The 19801-nt window shown below is 49.6% G+C and overlaps 1 protein-coding gene across 3 annotated transcripts; it reads right to left on the bottom strand.

The window, feature by feature from the left end:
* Positions 1 to 1760: 1760 nt before the first annotated feature.
* On the bottom strand, positions 1761 to 19567 carry COPS3 (COP9 signalosome subunit 3). Of its 3 annotated transcripts, XM_052657377.1 has the most exons (12): positions 19433 to 19567; positions 17672 to 17801; positions 15484 to 15596; positions 15351 to 15400; positions 12952 to 13044; positions 11595 to 11774; positions 9416 to 9556; positions 7869 to 8042; positions 5830 to 5916; positions 3592 to 3705; positions 2593 to 2673; positions 1761 to 2346 (listed from the first exon to the last, which is right to left on the bottom strand). In XM_052657377.1, the coding sequence occupies exons 1-12, from the start codon at positions 19485 to 19487 to the stop codon at positions 2293 to 2295; spliced, it is 1272 nt and encodes a 423-aa protein (XP_052513337.1). In that variant the 5' UTR covers positions 19488 to 19567; the 3' UTR covers positions 1761 to 2292. The 3 variants fall into 3 exon arrangements, with proteins under 3 accessions (XP_052513337.1, XP_052513338.1, XP_052513339.1); XM_052657378.1 differs by lacking the exon at positions 17672 to 17801 and having other exon boundaries at positions 19433 to 19555; XM_052657379.1 differs by lacking the exons at positions 15484 to 15596; positions 17672 to 17801 and having other exon boundaries at positions 19433 to 19502.
* Between the last annotated feature and the right edge of the window lie 234 nt (positions 19568 to 19801).

Genomic DNA, 19801 nt, shown 5'->3' with positions numbered 1-19801 from the left:
CTAATTCAGAATACTTCTTAACATTGGAGAGTACCACAAAGACACACTTGAAAAGTCCTAAGAAAATGAGTAGGTCCACTATGTGAGGTGTGTCAGGTTCTTTGTAACCTCATGGACTATGTAGCCTTCCAGGCTCCTCTATCCATAGGATTCTCCAGTCAAGAATACTGGAGTGGATAGCTATGCCCTCTTCCAGAGGATCTTCCTGACCCCAGAATCGAACCCACGTTTCTTAGGTCTCCTGCACTGGCAGGCAGGTTTGTATTTTTTTACCGCTAGCACCACCTGGGAAGCCCAATAGTCATTAACCAGGTGTCAGAAAAGGAAACAAGTCTCACCAAAATTTGTAGCGCTTAGGAGGTTGAAGAGGTCCCCAGTGGACTGGGGTCCCGGATGTGTGTGCAGGGGAGGCCTGCCTCCTGGGCTGGAATCACTGCCTGGGCACGGGCGCTGCAGTGAGGTGGACACCCTTCCAGGGTCCAGAGCCAATGTAGGGGGCCGGCGCCTTCCCTCCCCAAAGCCAGAGAACACACGAGGCGGGTGCAATGCGGAGGGCTGAGAGTACCCAGCCCCTCTTCCCTGACAGATAGCAGGGGGCCCTGCAAACACAGGACCAGGCCCTAAACACCAGGCCCCTCTAGAGATCAAAGTTTCAAAACTGATGTGGTGTTTTAGTGAACCACTATCTTGGGGGAAAACCAAGTGTCCACATCAGAACCCATGAGTTACCCTTGCCTTAAATAGCCATGACTGCCACCTACTAGAATTCTCAAACATGTTTTAGGTGATTTTAATTCAGATCTGGGTAAATCAGAAGTTGTCCAGTTGTTTTTAACAAAACAAAACTATGTGTAATTCGCCACATTGATAGAAGGGAAATTTCCATTCAGTATTTCCTAAGTACAAGCCAGAGAAGGCGATGGCACCCCACTCCAGTATTCTTGCCTGGAAAATCCCATGGACAAAGAAGCCTGGTGGCCTGCAGTCCATGGGGTCGCGAAGAGTCGGACACGACTGAGCGACTTCCCTTTCACTTTTCACTTTCATGCATTGGAGAAGGAAATGGCAGCCCACTCCAGTGTTCTTGTCTGGAGAATCCCAGGGACGGCGGAGCCTGGTGGGCTGCCGTCTATGCAGTCACACAGAGTCGGACACAACTAAAGTGACTTAGCAGCAGCAGCAGCAAGTACAAACCTGTGTAAAATAGCATGGAAACGAAGCAGCTCACCTGAGTTGGGGAGCAGTCTGGACAGGGGGCAGGGGGGGCGGTCACAGCCAGCCCAGGGTCACTGGGACCCAGCCTCATCCATGCACTTATGGATCAGATGCTCCGTGGCCACCTTCCTGCAGCACAGCAGTGGGTGGCATGATGGACCACACAGCCTCAGAGCCTTTCTACTGGGGCGACTCCTTAGGCATGAGATTTCACGAGTTCCTTTGGCATGGTATTTCAGTTTCCTTTTGTAAACAATGAAAATGTAGTGATCACACAACTTGACGCATTATAGTGAATGTTACTCACAAGGGAGATGCTCTTTAGGGACCTAATTCCACTGTATCCGACCGCACTTTTCAGTCTCCGCACCATCCTGGGACCAACTCAGGGGACCCAAGTCAGATGCATCCCAGAGTCCTGAAGAGGGGGGACCCTGATCAGAATCCAAATGCAGCTGTGCGGGTGGACAGGAAATGCTTGTAGAGAAAGACGGGGCAAGTCTGCCCTTCATCTCACAGACAGAAGAGCGCCACACACACGAAGGTTCCCAAGACTAAAAGGGTATCTCTTTAATTCAGAATGCATCCTATGGCTCACATGCATGGTAATTTAATTCTGAAACATTGGATTCTGCCTAAGAGATTCTCCCAGATGTTTTTTCTCCTCTCAGCTTTTTTTTAAGGCAACTGATATCAACTTTAGATTCAAATGTTCCAACAACTCCTAAAATCTACATCTGTTCAGAATGAACATGTTCTATAAAAGCTTTTCAGAGGGAAAAGGTAATACAGAAGATGAATCAATGTTCAAATAATTTAAAACAAAAAGGCAGATTTAATGCAACAATAACATTAATCTGAGGATAAATAAACCCACAACAGGCTTTAAAGTTTGAAAATGTTTTCCTTTCTTCACAGAGAGAATGGTTTACTGAAAGCACACGACTGAAGACATCAAAACAAAACGCACTGTCTCTACGTCCAGGTGAGATGGGCCTGATCCTCTAGCCGCCTCCCGACACCTGTCCGGCCACAGGGATGGGCGATGGCTTCTCTAACTCAGGATGGGTGTCGGCTTCAGGAGTAACTGGACGGCTTGTTTCCTGAGTCATCTTCCTGTGACCCCATGCTCTGGGAGGGAGGCGGGAGTCAGTGCACTTGTCTGCCTGGGCAAGAGCTTCCTGCCAGCAGCCCCAGAGGATATCACCCCCTGTAACAGGGAGGCAGTTCCAGGACCCCCACCCCCACCCCTAAACACACTTCCAGCCTGGAGTGTGGAAATGCTCTCCACGAGCATGTCTCCGTGAACTTCACTATTACAGGGACACCACCCAGCTCCCTCCAGCATACTTCTGTTAACGAGGGGGGCCCAATCACCTTCTGCACGAACTGGGGGTTCACTGTGATCTCCTGGTCCATGGCCTTCAGCCGCTCGTCCAGCTCTATACACTTCAGCATCTGTGTGGAGGCAGGTGGACAGGCTGAGCAGGTGGGTTCAGGGCAAGTTTATCCTTTTGAGCCTAGACTATTTGGGTGCTACAAGGTCACAGCCTTGAGCCAGATAGGTTCTGGAGTCAGAATTTGGGATCAGACAGTTAACAGAGCACAAACAGTGCACACTGCCTGCCACCCCATAATTAAACTAAACACATGACCGTCTTTGGCAGTGAAACCTAAAAATGTTCACGTAAGTGTCATTTTGGGTGGCGTTTGACACCAAACGAGTTACAAAAAATACTTCCAGCTTTCAGGGTTTTAAAACATTTGGAATTGCCAAAAAGAGATTCTGGTGACTTACTGCTTTTCATATTCTGAAGCTGTTTGGTTGAATCCATCTGCCTATCAGAGGTAAGAAGCCAGTGGGCCCCCGTGAGCCCAGCTCACGCCCGGAGGCCCTGAGAGCAGCATGGGCCGCGGTGCAGAGGCAGCGGCTCCCTGGTCTCTGGCTGCTGCCCAGCGGGAACCGCGGCCCGCCTTCCTCCCTGCCGCCCGCGCACCCCTGACCTTCTGACCCGGGACTCCAGATTCAAGTTACTGAAAGCTCCACTGTGTAAGTGGCTACTGGGTACACATGAAACTGTACTCTGTCAGACAAGTGCATTGACTCCCGCCTCCCTCCCAGAATGCTGTACTCTCCCAAGCATTTCAGGAGTTGAGGGAGGCTCTGACAAACCGGACAAGGATGCTAACCTACCGTTTATTTATAACCAGACAATCGGGAAGAGTCCATTTTGAAATTAACTTTCTAGGAAATTAGATGTTCTTAGAAACTAGTTGGGAACTACCCATTTTAAAACTAAAATTATCCTGGAACCGAAGCAGTACTGCAAGTGTAACATCATAGACATCAGCCCAGAGCGCTGGCGTTTGTGTTACCTCCTGGTCAATGTTGTGAAGCATGGCAGGGTTGTTGTATTTTTCAGGGTTATCATGGAAACTGACCATCCCATCCTTCTGATTAATACTTGCAAAAATCTCACCATCTTCTATCTATAAAAAGAGAAATCAGGAAAACAGTTTAGCCCCAAACATTATGTGAATAAGTGATGTTTCAATGTAGTCAGGGGAAATCACAGAGAGCAACAAGTAAATCAATCTGTAAGTGTTTTAGGCTCTACCTGTTTCTTCAACTCACTTCCCTCTCTTAAATACCTAATATGTGCAGGGCACCATGAGAGACTAAGGAGTAAAATCCACATAAAGTGAGTTAACCTTTTCTTCGACTGTGCCACGCGGCCTGCAGGGTCCTAGTTCCCCAACCAAGGACTGAAAGGCCACAGACTTAGCCACTGGACCACCAGGGACATCTCCTAGTCAACCATTTTAAAGGGAACAATTCAGTAGATTCAACTACACCTGTGATGCATAGGCACCACCTCCACCCAGCGTCAAAAGATCTCACTGCTACCCGGGGCCCCTGCCCTGTCTGCGTAGTCACTGCCCAGCCTCCTCCTCTCAAGCCCCACCTCCACCTGTGTACTCTCCACACTGTGCACATGCCTGTTCTGGAGGTTTCGCGGAAGTGGAGTCAGACAGTGCGTGGTCCTATGTGTCTGGCTTCTCTGGCACAGATATTCTGAAGCACCCTTGCATCTTTAGACAACTTCTATGAGATATAATTGAAATTGTCCTTGAGTTTTATAAAAGTGAAGCCCTAACAAATTTTTGGTTCACTCCAGTAGCAATTATCCTCTGGTCCTTTAAGAAAATTTTTCTGCTAATCCTGATTCCAAGGCAGCTTCAAAGTGTAGGTTTTTTATTTTCATCAACAGCCAGGGATTAAGTTGACAGCCAAATCCTGTCCATGCAGCTAAAAAGGGAGCAGCCGATAGAAAATCCCAAAAGGGTGCTGTCATTCCTGACACACCAATGCTCCATCTGGGATGGTGGAGCTGAGCTGCCTGGGCTGGTTGCCCAGCCCGGGGGACGTGGTCCTAGTTAATGAAGTGCCCGCAGCCCGACACAACCGAACACAAGGCGTAACTCCCTGACTCTGTGAGCACACGGAGGATCTCACAGCAGACAGAACACACCTAGTGGAAATGCACACCGGGTTCGCCAGCAGTGTGCTCTGTAAAATCCACAACAGGAAACCACCGCCATGTCTACCTGATGGACTCGTGCCGTGAAACGCTGCAACCCTGAACATGAGCTGGCTGCAACAGCAAACACAGCGCATGGGGCTCGCGATGCTGGGCAGAGACAGCCAGACCCCTGAGCACACAGGCTGTACGTTCCCTTTCACAAGAAGCTTAAAAATGGGGCACCGCTAAAAGTGGGACACTACAAGCCAGGATTAAAAAGAACCTTTCTAGGCAGATGCAGGGCTGGAACCTGGTTTGAGAAGGCTGCACACTGTATGACTCCAACCATATGACATTGTGAAAAAAGCAAAACTGGAGAAAATGAAAAGGTCAGTAGTGGGAGGGGTGGTAAGGAACAGGCAGAGCACAGGGCATCTGCAGGGCAGAGTGGATGCTCCATGCGATGTGGTCATGACAGATTCATGTACACGCACATTTACTCAAACCCACAGAGTGTCCAACACATGAACAAACCTGATGTAAACTATGGACTTTGGATGAAGACCTGTCAGCGGAGGAGCATCAGCTATGACAAGGGCCCAGTCTGGTGGGGACACTGATCAGGGGAGGCTATGATTGTGTGGGGGGACTGGGAACGCTGTACTTTGCCCTCAATTTGGCAGTGAATCTCAAATCACTATAAAAAAGTTAAATCTTATTTAAAAACAAAAATCCCTGCCTTCATAAATTTTACATGGTAGGACAGGATTTTTCAGGCTTGGCAGTATTGACGTTTTGAGCCAGAGAATTCTTTGTGGTGGGAGCGGACCCCGTGTGCAGGACCCGGCTCCACTCGCTATGAGCAGCACTCCCTGGCTGTGATGACCAAGAACGTCCTCAGGACACGACCGTGCAGGACACACGTGCACACGTCCCAGGAAAACCCCAACTGTGAGGAAGCTGACGGATCACCCACAGTGGCGCCACTGGGTGCCCTGCCTCCTTCTCTATGCCTCGCACAGCAAACACCAGTAATCTTTACAAGGACAAAACTCCAGTAAGTAACTTCTGAAAACAGAAACACACTTACCATGTGCAGGACATACTTTTCTGCCTCCTGAGGCCCGGACAGCTGCACGCGACTCGCCATATCTTGTAACGACAGTGTTAAAAATGTCTGAAATTCAGAAGTTAATCAATCAATCACAGGTAGAAACAGACTGAAGAGAGAAATTCTACTAAATGTGTAGACTCCTACTGAGTCACTGATCACTTGCTTCTCAAGAGTGTACAAGCTAGCTTTCTGTTGCAAAGATGACTTGAACTGCATGAGCTAAGGTTTCAGCATCACTTTTCTAGAGCAACGACTTCTAGGAAACACCCTCCACATGCTTCCTGGGTCTAGAATGACGTGTGTGCCAGGCTGCTCACTGCAGCTCTACCTGTGATGGCAAAGGTCGGAACTGCCCAGATGTCTGTCAGCAGAGGACTGGCTGAGTGCAGCAAAACCACACAAATGGACTCCTACACAGCTATAAAAAGCCTTACAAAGTGAGGATGCTTTTCATGAGCTGAAATTGAAGACATGCACATCTTAAATGTAAAAAGGGACACAGAATAGGGTCTATATCTGGCTCAGATCTCTGAACAAGGAAACTGCATGTGTGTGACAGCACACATGCGTGTGAATGTACATGCTTACACACTCTCTGCGGGGATGCCCGGGAAGCAGTGACGCAGGGCTGCCTCTGGGAAAGAAAAGGTCCGCTGCAGTATAGGGACTGGGTGGAGATTTTTGGGTCTTTGCATTTTGTATTGTAAATATATTACCTTGTAAATAATATGAAATTAAAAAAAAACAGATTCATTTCAAAATTCAAAGTCAGAATGTGTAAACACATTGAGGGTTAAAAGGAAACCAGTGGGGGGTGGGGAGGGGGAAGGAAACCAGTGTTTATCATGGTCTGCCTGGGACCTGATGAAAACGCCTTTCAGGAACAAATTAAAAGAGCCCCCTTTTTTAGAGCAGCTGGCAATATTTACCACTGCCAGCTGTAAATACAATGCATTTTCAAAGCAGACCTTGTTAAGATTCTGATGTTGAAAATTCTTGATAAGCCAATGACCAAAAAAACTCTACATATACTGTAGTTCAGAGTAGCACCTTCTTCCCAAATGAAACTCCTGTGAATTCTAAGAATCTCGGTAGCTTAGCACCAGTGAAGACTAAAAAAGGGAACATTTTGAAATATACAGAACTGTCATTTTTCCTTTCAAAGTAAGAAACTTCCGCTTGACTGTCCACCAGAAGAGAACTGGCTGAGAAAGTTATGATTGTCTGTACAACAAAGCACAATGTACAGTCACTGTGATACAGGCTTACATTGCCATGGAAACCAGAAAAAGGATGTAGAACAGCACATAGCGTATGACCCTGGTTACAGTCAGTGGGAGTGTTCACACACATGGAGCAGACGGATCCAGAGAAATGTCCCCAGAACATGATTGTGGAGCAGGTCTGAGCCCCCGTGATAATCCCGTGTCCCCGGCTGCCCGGTAGACAGACATCTCGTCCACTGCGTCCTCACAGGGCTGCGTCTCGGGGGAAGAGCTGCCCCGTCCCCGCTCACTGCAGCTGTTCTTTGCCAGTTTCCCATTACCTGTAGTGAACACCTCTATCTCCCTGGCTCACATAGGCTTTGTTTCCATTTTACACTTTCCTGGACAGTCTTAACACTTGATAACAAGCATATTTTCCAACATCAAAAGCCACTGGGTCTATTTTCATCTTAAAAAATAAAAACTACACAGTTGGCTTACCTTCCCCAGCGCAAGTGCACCAGCCAAGCGCCCGCAGGTGAGGCTGTGTGAGGTCCTGGGCTGCACAGCTGTACCCTTAGCATCTGCCTGGGCCATCTCCCTCCCTTCAGCTACCTGTCTGCCTCCCACAGCAGCCATGTCTCCTCCCCGCTTCTTCTTCACCTGCTCTTCTTCTCAAATATCCCATACTAGCCCTGGAAAGGCCCCCCTCAAAGTCCCCATGGGACCGGCTGGGACCCTGTGCTGCTGCCTCAGTGCAGACAAGGACAGGGGAACGGAGCCCGGGTCTGAAGGCCCACAGGGCTGCACCTTGGTGAGTCTTTGGATGTTCTTCTTATACAGCGAGGACAGGCACTGCTTCACCAGCCCCATGTTGTTGTCGCGTGTGAAGATCTCGCTGTGCTTGGTCACCAGGCTGCGGAGCTCCGAGGGATTGTTGGTGGAGTACACTTGCGCTAACTCGTGGTATGCATTGCTAAGAGGCTAAAGGTGTGCAGGTGGGAAGAAACCAGATTCGACAGTTAGCAGAACAGAGCCTGTGTGAGACGCAAAAGGAAACGTGGCACTAACTGTGGAGCAAGGAGGTCCAGCTTCCCTTACTGTTACCCAGCAAACTGTAAGTTACTCTAAGCAAATGCCTGGTTTTCAAGACCAAGGAGAGAAGTTTACCATGGTGCTCCTTGTGTAGCACAGAGCAGGCCTGGAGCCTGCATCAGTGACGGCCACAGGCCTTTTTCTCACAGGCAGCTCCTGACTTGTCCCAAATAAACCACCTTGGGAAGAAAGGAGGCAAACACCCACCCTTCTCAGCCCCTTCTTGCTCCACACATGCCTCACCAGGTGCCATGGGACAACCAACTGCTTCCAGGGGAACAAGAGACCCCTGGGCTGAGGGCCCCTCAGAGCGGAGCTGGGCCCACCACCCGGGTGATATGGCTCCTCATCTTCCCTGCAGACACAGGGCAGGGCTGCAGGAGCGGGCGAGCGGTACTGAGCAGCATAGGCAGACCTGGCTCGAGCAGCAGCCCTACCCTGATGCTTGAGCCCTCGTCACCACTCCGTTAACCCTGCAGACAAACCGAAGCTCTTGTGAAGGTGGTGAGTCATGAGGACCCCACTTATGAAAGCGCTCCTGCTGGAACAGTCACTCCAGGGCCATGGGGGCCACCTGCGGGAGTTCTCCAAACCCGCATCACTCTTGGGTGGGCTCCAAGGGCCTCTCACCCACCCCCAAATGCCCATCTGTGACAGGCAGCCTGGAGCCCAAGAACCACGATGGGTAGCTGAAGGACATGGGCAACACTCAACAAGACAGCACAGAAACCTTCATATCAGGAAGACTTTCAAACTGACCTCCTGAAACTTTGAGTTTTGTTCAAGGAGGGTCAGCACAAAATTGTTATCAAATGATAGCGACTTCAATTTAAAATAAAACAAGCATGAATTACGAGAAAATAAAAAAGGAGGTCATTTCTCCACGTGGTCCTGGGGCCGAGTCCTTAGGAAAACCATAACAGCTCAGTGAGCAAAGCTTGGGGTCTAAGAGGATCTCCCAGCACCTGGTCAGAGTTCAAGTCCAACAGAGCATAAGCACTGCTCTATCAGAACCTTAAACCGCTACGCCATGACCACTCAGAGCAAGAGCGTGGACGCAGATTCCCGGAACACCCCACCCCATCGGGGGTCGGTGGGCATGGACGAGTCAGGGTCCAGCCAGACGCCCAGGGGATGTCAAGAACGTCTGCTAATTGAAGATGCCAGGAGAGTCAAGTCACATAGATTATAGAACTGTGTATCACCACAGCTTTGTAGGAACAGAACATGTCAGCTGAGAAATCACTGTTTTGAAAGCTCACCTTAATGAATCTACCCACAATCTGAGAGGTGTATTTCGGCAGCTGCTGTACTTTGCCCAGCAGGATCAGAGAGACCAGGATATACTTCTTATACGACTCCAGCATGATGTGACTGACGGCCATGGCAGGTGTGGTGATGGCCTGGGTGGAGAGGAACATCAGAGTGAGGACAGAGCGTGAATTCGGAAGATAGTACTGACACCCAGTCACTGCCTTTAATGACAACTGGGCTCTGGCATGATCACCAAGGTGTGCAACTGTTCCCCTACCTAATTTCAGGACATTTTCACCCTCCTAAAAAGAAACCCTGCCGGGCAGGGGTCACTGCCCATACTCCCCTCCCCAGCCATCCACTCCTCCACTTCAGTTCTTGTTGGACTTGCCTGCTCTGGACATTTCATATGAATGGCTTTTTTCCCCCCTACTTGGCTGTGCTGTGTAGCTCATGGACTCTCAGTTCCCTGACCAGGGGTTAAACCCAGGCCCTTGGCAGTGAGAGCATGGAATCTTAACCACTAGAGTGCCAGAAGTTCCCATAAATGGCTTCACAGGGTCTTATGTGAGCAGCTTCACCGTGACACTTCCAGGGCACACACTGAAATAACCTGTGTCACAACCTATTCTGTTTCAGGCAAACGGTGCTCCACGTAAACAGAGACCACCTCGGTGGGTGGGCATCTGGCCGCACGGCTCCCACTGCCGAGGACACGCACATGTGTGTCTAGGTGGATGTCTGCTGTCACTTCTCTCAGGTGCAACCCTGGGAATGAAAGTGCTGGGTCACATGGAGGTTTCAGGTGTAACCTTTTGAGGAACCCCACACCCCTGTCAGCAGCCAGCACCCCATCACAAGAGCCTGCTGTGTGACCTGGTGCCACACCATGGCTCTGAGTTGCATTTCCCTTTTGATCAAGGCTTCTGGCCATCTGGATATATTCTCTGAAGAAATGTCTATTCAAATCTGTCGCCTGTTTTAAAACTTCAGGGCTTTTACTGTTGAATTTCTCACAGCTCTGCACATTCCGGATGTGAGTCTCTTTTCAGAAACATCACCTGCAAGTATTTCCTCCTATTCTGCGGCTGCCTTTCTACATTCTTTCACATGGATTCATGAAGGTTAAGAATCCAAATCTATCACCCAAATCAGCCCAAATGTCCCAAACAAAATCCAAGCCCCTAGGCCTTTAAGGCCGTTCTGAGTTATTCCACAGAAACACTCCTGTAAGAGCACGAGGACACAAGCACCGCTTTCACACGAAGCAGCAGAACCTGCTGAAGGGCCTGCCCACCAGGGGCCAGGGAGCACCCAGGGCCACCTGCGCTCGGGGTGAGGTGGACGCAGCTCTCACTCATGTGATGTAATGCTGCGTGATCTGAAGTGTTTCTTTTCTTTTTTTTTAGCAAGTATATCTTTTGGAATGTTTCAGAAAAGCAGTAAGAAAAGATGCCTGTCTGGTATCAGTCACGTCGCCTGCCCAGCAGAACCTCCAGTCGCCCTGTCCCAGGCTCCAGCAACACTGGTCAGTCCCACTGACCAAGGCCACGCCCACTCACAGGCATTTGCACAGCATCTCAGATACACTCTGAGCTCCTCCAAGGTTCAGAGCACCTTTGATTCCCAGAACGTGCACTCCGAATCAAACTGAACTACTGAACATCTGACAAGTTCGTCTTAAAACACTATTCCCAGTCCTATCTTTTTAGGCCCTGAGCGAGCCTCCAGAAATGCACATCTCACCACAGACACAAAACGGTGGAGGGGAGGCACTTTTTTCTCTGAACTCCTTTATACAGTCTGAATTATGAACCAGAAGAATGTCCTATTTATTAAAAGAAGAAACACTTGGGAATTCCCCGACAGTTCAGGGTTAGGGTTCAGTGCTTTCACTACTATGGCCCAGGGTTTAGTCCTTGCTTGGGCAACTAAGGTACTGCAAGCCACGCAGCATGGACCGAAAAAAAAGAAAAAAGGCAAAAAACTTAACCCAACTTCACACCTCATTTCAGAACAAGAAGACGTGACAAAGATCACTGGGCTCCACAAACATCCAGAGACACACAGAACTCAACCCGCACCAGACAGAATTCGAGTCCCTCCCTGCCTTCGGCCCCTGCCACCAGGCAAGGCACGCCTCTCTGACCACACAGGCTCATACGCCCAAGCTGGGGGAGGGACCACCTGCTCGTAGAAGTAGAGTGCCCGCTCGAAGTTCTTCAGTCCGGTGTAGACCATCCCGCCATAGTAGTAGTAGCACAGGAAGTGCTTGGCGTCATAGGCCCCGTTCTCCTTGCAGATGTCCACCATGTCCACATCCAGGTACGGCAGGGCCGGCTTAAAGCACTTTGCCAGCAAACACAGCTGTGGCGAGAGATACATGCCGCCATCACCCCACATGCACTTCGGCACACGTCAGCGAAAGGAGAAAACATAGAAAGTTCTAGAAAACGCTTGGCTTTACATCTGACTTGACTAGAATGATTTAAACGTTGACACGTCCATCTTCTTAGGCATTCAGAATAAAACAGCATTTCTTTGGAAAAGGCTAACCAGCTGTGACATGAAGAGCTCACAAGCGAAGCAAAGTCCGGGCATCTATAGATGATGCACGAGTGTGGGCTCTGCTCTCTGCTGCCCTGGTGGCACGGGCACAACTCCTCTCGGACCTCTCCTTGCCTGCTCTGACTCCCTTGGCTATGAGCAGAGAATGTGCAGCCCAAGAAAGCAGGACCGGCAGAGCCCTCGGGCCTGGGTGACAGTGGAACCAGACACACGGGGGTGCAAACACTGCACACCCGATACTCCTAAACTCTCCCGTGTGCCCGTCACACATCCACCACCAAGTGTTTCAAGAGGAAAAAAGAGAAAAGAATGCACGCCTCCATGTGAAGTGAGAAAATGTGGTTGAAATAATCCACATCCCATGTTATTCATCAAGGGAACAATCTGGATACCCCACAGAGACTGGCTAAACCCACAGTATGGAGTTCTCTGTGGCTATAAAGCACTAACACAAAATCATCTCCAAGACACAGTATGTAGGAAAAAGACATTGTATAGATTGCTACTATTTGTGTTTAAACTAGAGAGACAAAAATATACACGTATCCACTGGTGTGTGCTAAACTGTCTCTGGAGGGCTGCAAGAGAAATGATCAACCCCAGCTTCCTCTGGAAAGGAGGGATGGGTGGCAGGGGAGCAGGTAGAGGCCGGCTTCATTACACATATCCCTCCTTTGCCATCTGGGTTTCGAGTCATACAAAATAAACAAACAAGTAACATCTTCAGGTGTGAGAACTCACCAGTTGGTTCTCAGGCCCCAGAGCTCCTACTGGGAGTGCTATCAGGGTCACAAGCACCACCCCCAACCCCAACCTGCTCTCACATCCCACTGACTGGCTGGGTGGCAGCCCACGGCTGGTGGTCAGCAGCCCCAACATTCCCTTCCAGCAACAGTGCAGCTTCTGACACTTAAAACATGGCGCCATCCCAACCACGTCCAACCTTGACCCGGGTGGCCGGCCCCCTGGTGCTCACCTGGCAGAGGTCGGCATGCACAGAGGTCAGCTGGTTTGTGTTCATCTGCATCTTGTCAATGGCTTGCCTGAGGACGCCAATTCCTCTCAGAGGCTGTCAGAAAGAGGCCTGTCAGTTAGGGTCTCAGTGGGGCGGCATGCCTGGTCCTAAGCTGTCCCTTACAAGTGAAAGTAACCCTATAGACAGGCTCCTCTAAATGAGAGTGACCCTACTGACGGGCTCCTCTAAATGACAGGCGGGGGGTCCCACAGCCTCTGGAGAAGCTTCTGTCTCTCTTCAGTCAGAAAGTGTCGTCTTAGGCTGTTTACTGTCATATTTACAGTGATTAGCACAACTTTTTAAAATCAGAAAGCTTTTTCTAATTAATAGAGATCAATAATCAAAAGCAACATTACGTTCTCAACAGTTTGTTATATTTACAGGTAAACAAACAACAATTTTCCAAATCATTAACCACAGAAGTGGCTCGTGTTTAGGAGACTTAACTGAGAACACGGGTGCTGGCCCTTTCCTGCAGGACAGTCTGGGGGTCACCTGTAAATTCTCTTCAGCAACATCTCTTACCTGATGGTAAATTACTGTTGAAAGCGATACCACAAGCTACAAACAGACCATTTTCCTGCCCTGATCGTGAATAACAAGACCGAGAATCACGAGAGGTGCGACCAGCTTCTGGGGAGAAGATGTGACCGTGAAAGAGGGGAGGAACTCACAAGCTTTCCTCAGTGAAGACTGATTGGATATTTTTAACCATCTCCCTCAAACAACAGTTAGGCAGTGCACCTACAAAATTATCAACTGAGTCTTTGTTTTCAGGCTCTTTCACACCTCAGTCTTTTAAAGTTCAATTTCAAATCACAAAGAAACATCCAAATTATAACCTGTGTCAGCAACACAATAAATAAAGACTTCACTAGATTAAAGGAGACTAAAGACTGGAGAAGGAAATGGCACCCCACTCCAGTACTCTTGCCTGGAAAATCCCATGGACAGAGGAGCCTGGGAGGCTGCAGTCCATGGGGGTCGCAGAGTCGGACATGACTGAGCGACTTCACTTTCCTTTCTTCTTTGTAGACAGAGAACATGACAAAGTTTCAGACACAACACTACACATTAATACTGCTTAACTCTTCATCTGAAACTACAGAGCTAGGTTAAATGAAAAAAATGAATAAAGGAGACTAAAGAGACACAATCATGTAATTTAACCTGTGATCTGAGATTGTCTTTTGTTACAAAAGACATTAGCGAAACAACTGGTCCAAGCGTAACAAGGTCAGATGTGTTAAAGGGTATTGAACATGTATAGAACATGTTTGTCTTCTGATGTCGTGCTGACGTTACATTAGGGAAAGTTCTAAGTCGTCCTAGTTTTTAAGAAACACTCACTGAGCTCTCAGGTTAAGGGGGACCATAGCTGCGACCTTCCTTCTTGCAGCTCAGAAAGGAAGGAGACAAGACTGAGCAGGTTAGGGATGATACCAACACCTAGGGACTCCAGGTGGAGGGCATTTACAGCAATTAATTATACCAACCTAACAACTTCTTATAAAGTGAAAATTAGGTCATCAGTTCAGTTTAGTCACTCAGTCGCATCCAACCCTTTGCGACCCCATGAACCGCAGCACGCCAGGCCTCCCTGTCCATCACCAACTCCCGGAGTCCACCCAAACCCATGTCCATCAAGTCGGTAATGCCATCCAACCATCTCATCCTCTGTCGTCCCCTTCTCCTCCTGCCCACAATCTTTCCCAGCATCAGGGTCCTTTCAAATGAGTCAGCGCTTCGCATCACGTGGCCAAAGTATTGGAGTTTCAGCTTCAACATCAGTCCTTCCAATGAACACCCAGGACTGATCTTTAGGATGGACTGGCTGGATCTCCTTGCAGTCCAAGGGCCTCAATTAAAAGATTTAACAAGAAGGGCTTCCCTGGTGCCTTCAATGGTAAAGAATCTACCTGCAGTGCGGGAGATGCAGGTTCCATCCCTGGGTCAGGAAGATCCCCTGGAGAAGGGAATAGCAACCCACTCCAGTGTTCATGCCTGGAGAATTCCATGGACAGAGGAGCCTAGCGAGCTATAGTCCAAGGGGTTGCAAAAGTTGGACATGACTGAGCGACTAACACACACAAAAGGTTTAACAAACAAACAAACAAAACCTGCATTTTATAACATGAAAGGCGCTAGAAGGGCTATTCCGAACTTAAGCAGCAGCTGCACCCCGGAGGCACCTCTCCTGTGGTCAGAGCTCCCCCAGGAGACGTTCTGAGCTCTCCAAACCCATCACATACATCTGAGCATCAAGGTCTCAGCACGAGGCTGGGACCCTAATGCTCGGAGCACTGCACAGGTTACACACAAGTGAAACGAAACTGTAAATACTCAAACAACAGTCTTACCTGTTTTCTTTCCACAAGTGCATTTGTTAGCTGATGGCAAAGCCCAGCAACTAGACACAATAACAAAATATTGAAGATGTAAGTGAGTACAGGGCAGAACACATCCACGGAGAAGAAAAGGCGCTGCCCTTACAGGTGTCTGTCGCATAGCGGATGTGCTCCCCGTTGCAGGTGCTGATGAAGAGCTGAACCTGGGAGAACAGCGTCTCAAAGTCGGGAACGCTGGGCATGGAAAACTTCACAAACCTACAACACAGAGAAGAACCAACTGGTCCTGGTTGGGGCCTCACGGCAAGAAATATGGAAGTCCATCCTGCCTCCACTGCTCTGTGAAGTTAAAGGAGTCATGACACTTTTAAAAATTAAGAACCAGAATCTATGAGATTCTGCTGGCCTGGTTCTTTGCATAATCAAGACATAGAACATAAACACAAATAAAGACTAAGAAAAATAAGCTTAAAGCACAACTTTTACCCAGAGCAAAAAGGCAAGAAATAAAAGACATCCAAAAGAGAGCAACTTTCAAAAAAGAAAATTCTGTTAAATGAAGTCAAATATCAGGCCACTTAATACTCAAAGTAACTAAACTTAAACTTGTAGCCCCAAAATTTTTAAAATACTTTCCTTTTGCATTTCAATGTGTTCAGTACTGTTTACTCACTTAGAAACCCTGAGCAGAACAGATTGAAGGGGGACAGGGAGGAAGCTACGGGCTGGCTGGAGGCCATAGCAGTGGCTCAGTCATGGTGCTGCCCCAGACCCAGGGGAGAAGGACTAGCTGTGGGGCAGGACCAGAGAAGTGGACTGGTCGGAAGAGGGACAACTAAGATCACCCATCCCAAGTCACCTGGCAGATGGTGCCACCAGGCGCCACCATAAACACTGAAAGGGAGTCAGAGAAAGGTTTCTGGAGAGAAATTATGTAAGCCACCACCACTTACATACCGCTTACAAGAAAACTTCAAACTCTTTTTAAAAAAGAAAAAACGGAATGGTTTAAACTCATTTCAAGAAAAATGAAACAGGTGTTTTCACCTAACAACAATTTCTCCATCTTTCAACTCATACTTCCATCTATACAGTATCACAATGCCACCTGACATCAGCAATTACACTTCCCAACGATCAAAATCTGTCCAAACAATCTCATTTGGGCTTCACAACAGGTCAGTAAGGCACTGTGACTTCCACTTTATAAACAAAAATACACAGCTCAGGGCCCCACACCTCATAATCAGCAGAACACAGATACAAGCCCAGGGAACCTGGTAACCAGGTCAGGGTTCTTCCCAGGTTTCCTCTAACTGACATACAACGTCAAACATCTTATAGCTTCAGAAAGCTTTCACATACATCATCTCACTTGACACACACATCAGCATAAACTGAAGTGGGTACAAATTGTGCTCCCTGTTCTTTTAATGGGAAAGCACAGCCAGCAGAAATCTTTATCCGCCAGCCACAGCCAGCAGAAGTGTCCGCAGCAAAGGCCCTGTTCCGAGTGTGCGCCATCTAAAGCAGTGGCTACTGAGTCTTCAAGATGCTGCATGTACGACAGAGGAGCTGAATCCTGAATGTCACTTATTTGTAAAGATTTACACTCAGACACACAGCAGCCACTGACCACCATCCTGCGAGTGCAGGCTAGACCTCGGGCTCTGACAGCACCTTCCTCCTGACACACCCCTGTTCTCAGGAGCACCAGCTCAAGTGAAGCCAGACCCTCACTTCAGGTCAATTTGTTCTCAGTTCATCTACATTATTTCAACTTCCACAACAACCACAAAATCCCAATCTATGACACTAAAACATCAAGAGAAAAAAAAAAATCAACCGTCAAGTACATAGTCACAAGGGTTCAAAAGGCCAACTGGAATAACGTCTGTTTAACTTGGTCTTAAACCAGCTTAAACTTGTCTGCAGGGTGCTCTGGATTACTCGGAATTTCACTCAGCTCGGCCTCCTGCCCTGTCCTGCCACTCTTTCCTCTTTTCAATTCAGAAAATGGGGAGAATCCCATGGATCACACGAATAAAAGTATTCAGATAAACACAAACCACAGTGCCACAACTGAGATCACCATTTTTTAAAACATTTCAAAATTTGTATTAACATTAAGAATTTTAAAAAATAATAGAGCAGAACAAAAAATACAAGCAATGATTAGCTGCAATGAGGTAAAGGTAACTGCTACAACGTGACTTTAGTTGTGCCAAAGAGCTCACTGTCGTTTACAGGGCTTGCTTCCTACACCAAACAAAGCCAGAGAGTGCAGTGTTGAGGTTGAGTGAGCACAAAGCCGTGAAGGAAGACGCCCTTACAGGACAGCGAGGACGCCCAAGGAGTGCTCCTGGACGTCCAGGGCCCCGAGCACGGTATCCAGATGGGATAAGTTCTTCGCCAGAAGCTCCCCACTCTTGTTGATCAGTTCACAAAGCTGAGTCATTTGCCCTGGAAAACAAGAACGACACTACCATTCAGAACAGCATTCACCAGACCAAAAGATGTCATACCTCAGACCTGCCAGTGCCTAAAGGTGATTTCTTCCAACTCCTTCATTTCAGATGAGGACCCAGAAGGGCCAGAGACACCAAATGATTTTGCCTTTGGCCTCAGTGCTAAGTCTCCCACTTTCCTCTGGCCGCCAAAGGTTTCGCACTCCCACTTCCGGTGCCCCAACCCAGCAGAGTGCACATTACCATCAGCACCAACTCATCTCCCTTCTGTATCCAAAATGTCACCAGCTCTGACTTCATCTCATTCCTCAGCCTCTCAGTCCATGCCTTCCTCTCCCCTCCGCCTTCATTCCCACGCTTGTCACTTTCAGTCGGCACGCCATCATCTTCTGAGCAGCCCCCTTCTTCCTTCTCTACTCCAGCCCTCACTCCACACCAGCACCAGTCTGTGCAGGAGGCGTGAGGCACATCAGTCAGAGGCAGGGCAAGTGACCTGCCCGTCTCTGCTGGGCAGCCTGCTCCTACAGCAGCAGCCTGCACAAAACATGTGTGTGAAGCTTCCAGGCCAAGCGATCCTGTTTGATGCTCACCAGGATGGCCCCGGCTCTGTTTTGTAAGAAAACTGAACCTGGGAAATGAGTTGTTTGGTTAGTCACCAAGTGACTGAGACAGGTGCATGCGTGTTCAGCAGCTAAAGTAAGTCATGTCCAACTCTCTGCAGCCCACCAGGCTCCTCTGTCCATGGGATTCTCCAGGCAAGAATACTGGAGTGGGTTGCCATTTTCTCCTCCATGGGATCTTCCTGACCCAGGGATCGAAGGGGATCTCCCACATTGGCAGGCAGATTCCTTACCACTCGGCCACCTGGGAAGCCCAACTGAGACAGGACTTTAACCCAAACCTTCTAACCTCACGTCACCTCGGGAAACTACAGTCTGTGGCACAAACAAATGAGTGAGTGCCTTCCTCACTCCCAGAGACTCCCAGCCTCACTCCTGACCCTAACTCCTACCAGTTAAGAGAAACGAGGCAGAACCGTTGCGCTGCGCAGCGCCGGGAACCGAAGCAACCTCGGGGCAGCCTGGCGGGCAGCACCTGGGTCCTTACACCGGGAGACGCGATTCCCGAGAGAAGGGTGTCTGGGCAAGGTCACGCGGCTCCTGCAACCTGAATGGTTCCTCCCGCTCACTCCTGACAAGCCCGCGCAGTCCGGACGTTTCTATTTCACAGATGAACCAACAGGGTGAGGAAAGGGGCCTCACAACAGCGGCCAGTTACTGTAATTCTGGGCCCAGGGCACGACACTCAGGCGATGAGAGGAACCAACCAAAGGCATGAAAATTAGGGACAAATTCACAGCGGCCACAACTCCGCCCCCCGAAAAGGGAGCCGGGAGCCAGGGCCCTCGGGGGTCGAGCGCGGCCAGCCGCGAGGGGCCCGGCCGCGCGGCCAAGTCGGGAAGGGCCTCCGGGAAGCGAGACGGACCGAGCTCCGACGGCGAGGGGCGGAGGCCGGGGCCTGGGCGAAGGGGGTCGTCCATCTCGCGCGCTCCTCAGCCCCGGCCCAAGCTCCAAGACCCCCGCCGCAGCCCGGACGCAGGTTCGCGGCCCGCGCCCATCGCCTCACCTTGGGCGGAGAGCTGGCGGACGCTGTTGACGAACTGCTCCAGGGCGGACGCCATGTTCCCGGTAGCCGGGCGGCGGAGGCGGCGCGCGCGGGACGAGGGCCGGCGACCCACCGGAGGGCCTCAGGGCGGTGACGTCACTTCCGCCGCTCAAGCGCCGCGAGATCTACCTACCTGGACCCGGCTACTGTTTCCATGGAACCGGTTCTGCGGCTGCCCGCGCCGGAAGACAGGTTTTTTTCCCTTCCGTCTTCATTCTGTGCACACGTGAAGTCGCTCCCTGGATTTAAAGGGGATGGTGGGCAAAGGAAGGAACTGAACGCCTAGCTGTTGTTCAGTCGCTCTGTCGTGTCCGACTCATTGCGACCCTA

Source organism: Budorcas taxicolor, chromosome 19 (genome assembly GCF_023091745.1).
Source record: "Budorcas taxicolor isolate Tak-1 chromosome 19, Takin1.1, whole genome shotgun sequence".
Lineage (NCBI taxonomy): Eukaryota > Metazoa > Chordata > Mammalia > Artiodactyla > Bovidae > Budorcas > Budorcas taxicolor.
This window is presented reverse-complemented; position numbering and strand designations above follow the sequence as displayed.

Excerpts from the sequence above, each read along its gene's own strand:
- COPS3 (XM_052657377.1), bottom strand. The coding sequence starts at position 19,487 with ATGGCGTCCGCCCTGGAGCAGTTCGTCAACAGCGTCCGCCAGCTCTCC. Across the intron at positions 13,045-15,350 it reads CACTTGTGGAAAGAAAACAG|CCTCTGAGAGGAATTGGCGT; the intron begins GTAAGACTGTTG and ends TCTTTCTGACAG. Across the intron at positions 3,706-5,829 it reads AAAAGTATGTCCTGCACATG|ATAGAAGATGGTGAGATTTT; the intron begins GTAAGTGTGTTT and ends CTCTTTTTATAG.